This window comes from Syngnathoides biaculeatus, chromosome 21 (assembly GCF_019802595.1).
Source record: "Syngnathoides biaculeatus isolate LvHL_M chromosome 21, ASM1980259v1, whole genome shotgun sequence".
Classification (NCBI taxonomy): domain Eukaryota; kingdom Metazoa; phylum Chordata; class Actinopteri; order Syngnathiformes; family Syngnathidae; genus Syngnathoides; species Syngnathoides biaculeatus.
The window spans coordinates 6,131,268-6,139,599 of NC_084660.1; the positions used below are offsets into that span (position 1 = coordinate 6,131,268).

Consider the following 8,332-nt stretch of genomic DNA (forward strand, 5'->3'; position numbering starts at 1 on the left):
AACCCCCCCCCTCTCCCCCCACCGCTGACATTTTACCAGTGAAAGTTTGAACAAGTTCAAAAATAAAAAAAAAGATAAAAGAGGAACAGAAAGTAAACACTGAAAAAAAATCTGACATTTGGCAAACGCACTTTCATTAAAGTATAACTCAGAAACTGCCGAGTTTAGATCAGTGTTATTATTAGTTAATAATATAGCGCTTCCCAAATGACACGTATAACTACGGCATAATTTACTTCTGATCACATTTGAACATTTCAATGTTATTATTTATTTACTTTTTTTTTTTTTTTTTTTGCTGTGGTTCCAGACACTCATTTTCGTTTCCGGCGCCGCTCACACATCTGGCCCCACTTTATCGCTTTCAACGCGACTTCTTCAAACGTGGACGTGAAAATTTCATTTCCCTCGACAATACAATCGAAATGTACAGATTGAAAAAAATATACATTAATGGCAAGAGGGAAAATTATTTTTTTTTTTTTACCCACCACAAAAATATGGAATTTGACATATTTATCTACGACCGAAACATATTTACATACTATTTTTTGCTACATGCCTGTTAAGAATCACTTCGTTTGTCCAGCTCGTATTGATGGGAATAACTTGAATTTTATTCATATTTGCCACGTGTAGTCGGCACCTAACATTCAGAGACGACAAAATAATAATAATATTAATAATAATTTGCATGCTTGCAGCCGGAATGTCTCTGTGAACACAAAGCAAACCAAAAAAAAAATAGCACACAAAACCTTCGCTGGCTTTAACAACATTCGCAATTAATACATATATGAGATTTTAAAAAAAAAGTTATACAACATGAACAATGTACTGTCGAGGTCAAGGGAATAATTCCGTCAGAGCAGCTGTGGTTACATTTAGGGAAATGAGAATTAAAAACGAGGCATTTTATTATAAGTTACTTACGAGCACATCCAAGTACAGAGAACGCATATTCTATTCTATAGTAATAAACCTAATCTCATAAATCATCTTTTACATTTTTTTGGGGGGTGGACCTATTATTTATTACCCACTTTAAAAAAAAAAAAATCACCTCGTCCTCATAAAACAGCACCAAAGTGGCAGCGAAGTGCAAAGAAAATAAGTATTTGAACCCCCTGCTATATCGCAAGTTTTCCCACTTAGAAATATTTTTTTAATGATGTATTTGTGCGATATTGCTGCAAATAAGTATTTGAACACCCGAGAAAACCAATGTTAATATTTGGTACAGTAGCCTTTGTTTGCAATTACAGGGAACTTGTAATATAGCAGGGTGTTCAAATACTTATTTTCTTCACTGTAAATATGCCGGCGTCAAACTCAAGGCCCGGGGGCCAGGCTCGGCCCGCTGCATGATTTTACGTGGGCCGCGAAGGCAAATTACGAGTATGAACTTCCAGGATTGTTGTTAAAATCTGTGCCAAAATATAGAATTGTCATATCATAAATGATAATGTTGAGATACTGCGAGCATTACCGTATACCCAATCCTCGGCAACTCTTTGACAACACATTAACCTTGATTCCTAATTCCAAAACGAGCTCATAAATTCCACGTGTAAATATGAGAAGGCGAAAAAATTTCCACGGTTTCACAATCGTGACGTCTCTCCGAGGGGAACCGTAACTACAATGCGGCCCGCGACAAAAAAATGAGTTCGACATGTTGGGGGAAGTGCTCATAAGGACTTGAGTTGATTTGTCGGCTAACCTTCACTTCACTATCGTGTTTATTTGAGAGACGTTTTTTTTTTTTTTAAACAGTTGTCAGTACTTTCCCAAAACTATTTTATCAAACGAAAGCAGCTGTAAAAAAAAAAATAAAATAAAAATGAAACGCACCGATAACAGCAACGGGGTTAGATTATTATTATTTTTCAAATTCGCTTTTGCTCCTCCGTTCAGTGCACCAGCTCCAGCTGGCCGGTGGAGAAGGGGAGCACGCCGCTGACGTAGTAGGCGATGCCCAGGGAGAGGAGGGCGATGACCACCAGCAGCAGCAGGACCCTCCAGAATCCCAGGTCCTCCACAAACTCCTGCCAGGTGGTGCGGAAGCTGGACAGGACGCCCTCGCTGCTTTGCAGGTTGGGGTTGAGCAGCGAGTGGCTCTCCATGGCACTGGGCGGGCGGCAGAGCTCGGGATCAAAGAGCGGTCCGGAGGCGCGGTGCCGCGCCGGCGCCGGCGCTTACCTCTCGCTGTCGGCCATCTGCATGGTCTCCAGTTTGGAGTGGGCGCCGCGGTTGAAGCCTTTCACCTCCTGCTCCTCCAGTCCCTCCAGCAGGCGGATGGCGTCCTTGTTGACGCCCCGCCTCTTGGCCAGCACCAGCGGCGTGGAGCCGTTGTGGTTACTATGGCAACAGAGGCGCCGTTACGGCGGGACGGGACCTTGACTCGCGGGTTACATCCCGCCCAAAATGACATAAAGCGAAATGCCATTCGTCTCTTCCACTTCGTGCTTGCCATCTCTTTAATCAAACTAAAATATCAATTTATTGTAAAAAAAAAAAAAAAATGTATAGAAATAATTTTATCGTGTCGTTCATTGCTCTACACAATGTCGCATTAGTATATTTGCTATTTCCATTGTGAGTGTTTTCATTTTGGAATTGGCCCGCTCAATAAAAGGATTTTAGGATCACAGGTGTCAAACCCGAGGCACGGGGGCCGAATCCAGCCCGCCCCACGATTTCACGTGGCCCACAAAGCCAAATCTACAGCGTCAATTTCCATGATCCTTGTTAAAAAAAAAAAAAAAAAAAAAAAAAAAAAATCAGGACCAAAATTGTCGTGCATCATGAATGGTAAAGTTGCGATATTACATGCATTTTTTTTTGTGTTACCAAGCATGAATAGTTGAAAAAAAAAAAAAATTACCGCTGGTGTCTGATTCCAAGACTAGTTTGTAAATTGATGATGTAAATATGATGAGACGACTCAATACTTTTGTTGCGCAGTGGTAAGCACCCCTCTACAACGTGCCCCCCCCCCAAATATGACTTACCAAATATCAATCTTCAGCCCATTGGACACCAAGAACTGGATGGTGTCCACGTGGCCGCACAGGTGCAGCGCCGTGTTCCCCTGGTAGTCCGTCGCCAGCAAGTCGGCGCCGAACTTGTGCAGCAGGCGGCAGATGTCCACGTTCCCCCGCGCCGCAGCCAAGTGCAGGCCGGTGCGGCCCCGGTTGTCGCGGATGTTGGGGTCGCAGCCGGTTTCCAGCAGCCTCTTGGCGAAGGGCAGGTCTCCATCGATGCAGGACTGCAGCAGAGGCACGTTGGTCTGCGACGAATCGTTGATGAAGACATAGGACATGTCCGAGTGGGTGTCAGAAAATTCCAGCGTACCTGCGGTGAAAAGTATTCGATACATGACGTGGGACGCATTTCGGTTTTAGCATCACATCAAAACATCAAATCAAGCCTTGTGTTGACAGAAAATTCTGATGGGGGGTGGGGGCGTATATTTTCACATGACTGGTAAAGGAAAAAAAAAAAAAGATTCATTTCTATTTATGCCTGTGGAAGTTAATGCTGGGGTGGTGGAATTATTATATCTCGAGATATAAAGCAAACACCAGAAGAGGCAAAAGTTGCTTTGTGATTTGATTTTCCATCGGCGAAATTTAAAAAAAAAAAAAAAAAAAGATTAGTGAGATTTCATTTTTACACACTTTCGCTCACTCTTATTTACAAACATTAAACGCACAAACAAAACGGAAATGGCTCACAATAATGAAGTGTACATTGGCAGAAGCTGGTTCCCAGCTTGAGCTCATTTTAGCCTGCTAGCTACGTGAGCCGAGCCGGGTCGAAATGAGCTTCGACGCGACTCGACGACAGCGCACGAAAAATATTTCAACAAATGATAAATAGCTGTCCCGCAGGCTGACAGTTGTGCGACGTACCTGTTAATATTTCCCGAAACAGCCGTGAAAATATTATTAGCCACCCCAAGCAGCTAACGAGTAGTGTTGTTGGGTCTCTTCTTCTTCTTTTTACGTGGAGATTGCTGCCACCTGTCGGTCACGCGTGGAACTACACAAACATGTTAAATCGTCATCCTTCTCGGACATATTTTATTTTGGATTATTCATGTAAACTACTTCCCTTCTCTCAATTATTTTGTTCAGTAAGGTGCACGGTTTATAGGTTGCATGAATAGTGAATGACGTATTGGAATTACTTGACCGTAATTATCATAAAATTTGACAGGAAATAAGTGTGCAGATCACGTGCGATTTGTCTGGACTTGTACCTTCTCCTTCTCCTTTGTCATAATAAAATAAAAACAAAAAGGGTCGGTCATTGTGGTCCCTAATGTGACAAATTCATTTATTTACAAACAACAGGAAAGGGGGGGGCAGGGTCGGGGGACCTCTCTGAACTTCTAAGTGCATTTTCCATCCGGGATTTGTTGTTTTCATATTTTCCCACAAACTCTGAACTTTTTGTGTCGTATGTGAAAATCCGACTCTTCAGTCACTTTTTACTTTGTATTCACGCCACAGCGCCAAAAAAAAAAAAAAAAAAAAAAAAACGAGGCGCTGCTGAAACAATCGCCGGCGCGCCAACTTTCGAAGTCCCACCCGCCGTGTCTCGGCTGGTCCCGATTTAAGCGCAGAGCGGCGTCCATTTTTTCAATTTTTTTTTTTTTTTTTTAAAGTCCCAAATATCCACCACATCGCAGTGAAAACAACTTTCGCTCGGTTCAAGCGAGCGCCGGCTCCGCACGCGGAGTTCCCGACGGCCTAGTCGGGCGCGTCGATGCAGAGTTTGGGCGGCGGGACGATGTATTTGCCGGGGCTCTGCGTGATCACCACGCCGCTTTTTTTGTGGAACATGGGGGCGATCTTGGGCGGCGGCTCGGGGACGGGCGGGTCCTCGGCGGCCTCGGGGTCCTCGCTGCGTTGCAGGTCGTAGGAGACGTTGCCGTACTCTCGCAGGAAGGGGAGGAGCTCCAGCAGGAAGTGGCAGAAGTCCTTGCGGATGCCGAACCACCCTAGAAGGACGTCGGCACACGTCGGGGTTTATTCTTCTAACAACCCAGGCTAAACCTCGCTCCTCGAGAGATCACTCCCGACATATTTTCTCGAAACAAATTACAGCTACACATTAGAACAGTGTCAAAAGCTTATTTTCCTTAAGTTGTCCATAACCGGCAGGGTGGGGCACCTAATAAAACAATTGAGCTCCAGTCTTGACGATTTTATGCGATTTTTTTTTTCCACTTTATCGAAAGCGAACGCTGACGCGAGACAGTCGGCGTTGTACTCACAATGGTTTCCGCCCTTCTGGCCGAAGGTGGTGACCATGAGCGTGAGCAGCGAGAGCCACAGCGGCACGAAGACGCACACGTAGCTCAGGCTGTTGTGGCCGTCCAGTTTGTGCACCAGGAGGATCTGCGAAATTGGGGAGGGGGCGGGGGACAGCGGAAACGTCAGCGGCCCGACCCCGCGGGAACCCTTCGCCGAGTCCTCACCTCGAAGGTGAGCAGCGGGACGACGATGGTCATCCAGCTGATCGCCATGGTGATGTGAGTCCGCCGCTGCTCGGCGATGATGTCGATGGAGCGGAGGAAAAGCACCGACCAGATGATGTAGTAGAGGACCACGAGGCACAGGAAGGACATGAGGATCCACAGCGGCACGCACACCACCTGCACGCACCATTAAAACCGGTGATTCTCCATGTCTGGCTCCCTCTAGTGGTATGCAAAATAAGTACCGTTGGTTTTGTACACTATTTACACGTTTCAGCTCTAAAAAATTTCAATAAAACTTCTAGAACACAGGTGTCAAACTCAAGGGCGGGGGGGGGGGGTCACATCTGGCCCGCCACATGGTTTTTATGTGGCCCGTGTCAAACTCAAGACCCAGGGGCCCAGATCTGGGCCGCCACAAGATTTTATGTGGCCCGCAAAGCCAAATCTCGACTGTCAATGTCCATGATTCTTGTAAAAATCTGTACCAAAATTATCAAATTATCATATATCATAAATGATAACGTTGGGATATTACAAGCATTGCTGTGTTACCAAACGTGAATAGTTGAAAAACACGTTACCCTTGAATTTTGATTCCAAAACTAGTTAATAAATGATGTAAATATGATGAGTTGCCTTTTTTTTTTTTTAACTGTCATAATGGCCTTCTGAGGGAAACCGGAACAACAACAACAACAATAATAATAATAAATGAATAAATGTGTTTGACACCCCTGTTCTAGAACTTCACAAATGCAACGCGCCAAGCAATGGCTTCTTCAACACAATCGGTGCGGCAACACACAGACAGACAATACTCACAGGCATGTATATTATATATATATTTTTTTGGGGTTCATTTTGTGAGACAAATTGACCCATTTTGAGAAAATGTACAAAAACAAACATGCATTTTCTTTGATGTGTATGACAGGACGGCACAGTGTCTCAGCTGGTAAAGGGTGGGCCTCAGAGTTCTGAGGAAACAGGTTCAATACCGGCTCCACCTGTGTGGAGATTGCATGTTCTCTCCGTGCCTGTGTGGGTTTTCTCCGGGTGGGCACTCCGGTTTCCTCCCACATCCCAAAAACATGCAACATTAATCGCACACTCTAAATTGCCCCTAGGTGTGATTGTGCGTGCGGCTGTTTGTCTCTACGTGCCCTGCGATTGACGGGCGACCATTCCAGGGTGTGCCCCGCCTCCTGCCCGTTGACAGCTGGGATCGTCTCCAGCTCTCCCCGCGACCCTCGTGAGGATAAGCGGCAAAGAAAATGGCGGGATGTGTATCCCAACTGTGGTAACTGCTATTCATATGTTTTCTTCCTTTTTGGCTATTTTCAAGTGGTTAAATCTGACTCTCCTGCGACCCTTGCGAGGATAAGCAGCTCAGAAAAGGGACCCGCGGCGTAAACAGCAAGGATAAACGCGACCCGCGTAAAACTGGACCGGGAATCTTACTGCTATTCCCCGAGAAACAAAGTCAGCGCGGGGATTTCTCACCAGCCAAGGCCAGTTGATGATCCGGTCCAGCCTCAGAGCGATGAAGATGAACTGGAGGATGTTGACGGAACAGAACACTTCCAGCTGAGGAAGAGGACGGGCATTGTTCATTTTTCAAAACCGTGGCGGGTCGGCAGGGCGGCGACGCGCCTTCCTTACCTCCAGGGAGCGGTCGTGCCTGAAACCCCAGACGCACGCCGCCACCGAGACGGGCGACACGAAGAAGAGCGGCATGAAGACGAGCAGCCAGAAGTAGTTGCCGCTCCCCCTCGCCACGCGGTCGCACACCAACACCTCGAACATTAGCAAGAGGACGTGGAGCCCCACGGCGATCAGCATGGCCTTGAACTCCACACACGTCTCACCTTCGGCCCTGGCGGACGGGGAAAATGCCACAACGGGAATGATCAAGTCCGGCTGATGCAATTCAAGCGGGGGTAGTATCAATAAGGTACCTGTACTGGGGGTTGTGTGCCCACACCCCGGTGCCCACCGACGCCCCGATGATGACCAGCAGCTTCCACAGCCATATTGGCGTGAACACCGCCCAATAGCTCCACTGGATCACCCCATCCAGCCTCAGCGACAGCAATATGGAGAACAGGAGCAGGCACAGGTAGATCAGGAACTTGCTGCGTGGGGGGAAGGAAATCGAACTCAAGAGACGAAGAGCAAAAACACCCTCAAAGCTAATTCAATCGGCCACTGGGTTATGTTGCCGTGACGTTGAAACACCCGCACGCACAAATACACATGACTGAAGCTGTTACATACAACCAAGACTGGTTGTTAGGATTTATCGCAAAGGAACTAAGAGCAGGCGCTCCGTCCGATATTGCCACGATTTCAAATTCGTACACCACAAATGTTAGCCCCTTACCTAGCACTTAAAAGTCGTTCTTAGCACGTTAACGCCCGAATCCACTTTTCCACCCTCAAACTCTCGACACTTTATACGCAGTTCTTGTTGGATTTCCGACACATTAATGGACGTTTTGACGTCCGGCTAAAGCATCTCGGCGGTTCTGCATTACCTGGGATTGAAATCCTGAAAGAGTCCCCTTAAATTCATGGCGTGCAAGAAAATGTCCCTCTCTTTAGTTAATTAATTCATCGTTCCGTTCAGTGGGCCATTTCTTCCGAGTTTTAAGAGTTTAACTAAATTTCCTTGTTAGCTAGCTCGTATGTTTATGTTTTTCCCCTAAAGCCTCCATCGGAAATGACGTATGGACACGGAGGCGAGCTCACGAGCCAAAAGCCGGAAACTTGAATTGTGACAATTCTACATGCCGCCGTATTTATTTCGACCCACTGGAGGATAGTTGTAATTTATCC

The 8,332-nt window shown here is 46.3% G+C and overlaps 2 protein-coding genes across 2 annotated transcripts; both read right to left on the reverse strand.

Moving 5' to 3' along the window:
- Positions 1-43: 43 nt before the first annotated feature.
- LOC133494881 (ankyrin repeat domain-containing protein 46) lies at positions 44-4,038 on the reverse strand. Its single transcript, XM_061809139.1, has 4 exons — positions 3,918-4,038; positions 3,015-3,357; positions 2,203-2,361; positions 44-2,130 (listed from the first exon to the last, which is right to left on the reverse strand). The coding sequence occupies exons 2-4, from the start codon at positions 3,323-3,325 to the stop codon at positions 1,914-1,916; spliced, it is 687 nt and encodes a 228-aa protein (XP_061665123.1). The 5' UTR covers positions 3,326-3,357; positions 3,918-4,038; the 3' UTR covers positions 44-1,913.
- An 84-nt stretch (positions 4,039-4,122) lies between these two features.
- Positions 4,123-8,277, reverse strand: tmem185 (transmembrane protein 185). The gene is made up of 7 exons (XM_061809138.1): positions 8,032-8,277; positions 7,453-7,629; positions 7,157-7,370; positions 6,998-7,081; positions 5,492-5,668; positions 5,288-5,411; positions 4,123-5,011 (listed from the first exon to the last, which is right to left on the reverse strand). The coding sequence occupies exons 1-7, from the start codon at positions 8,067-8,069 to the stop codon at positions 4,761-4,763; spliced, it is 1,065 nt and encodes a 354-aa protein (XP_061665122.1). The 5' UTR covers positions 8,070-8,277; the 3' UTR covers positions 4,123-4,760.
- Between the last annotated feature and the right edge of the window lie 55 nt (positions 8,278-8,332).

Coding starts and splice junctions, on each gene's coding strand:
- tmem185 (XM_061809138.1), bottom strand. CDS start 8,069: ATGAATTTAAGGGGACTCTTTCAGGATTTCAATCCCAG. Junction 7,371..7,452: donor GCACACAACCCCCAGTACAG/GTACCTTATTGA, acceptor CCCGTCCGCCAG/GGCCGAAGGTGAGACGTGTG. Junction 7,082..7,156: donor GGCACGACCGCTCCCTGGAG/GTAAGGAAGGCG, acceptor CCTCTTCCTCAG/CTGGAAGTGTTCTGTTCCGT.
- LOC133494881 (XM_061809139.1), bottom strand. CDS start 3,325: ATGTCCTATGTCTTCATCAACGATTCGTCGCAGACCAACGTGCCTCTG. Junction 2,362..3,014: donor GGGCTGAAGATTGATATTTG/GTAAGTCATATT, acceptor CTGTTGCCATAG/TAACCACAACGGCTCCACGC. Junction 2,131..2,202: donor CAGATGGCCGACAGCGAGAG/GTAAGCGCCGGC, acceptor CCGCCCGCCCAG/TGCCATGGAGAGCCACTCGC.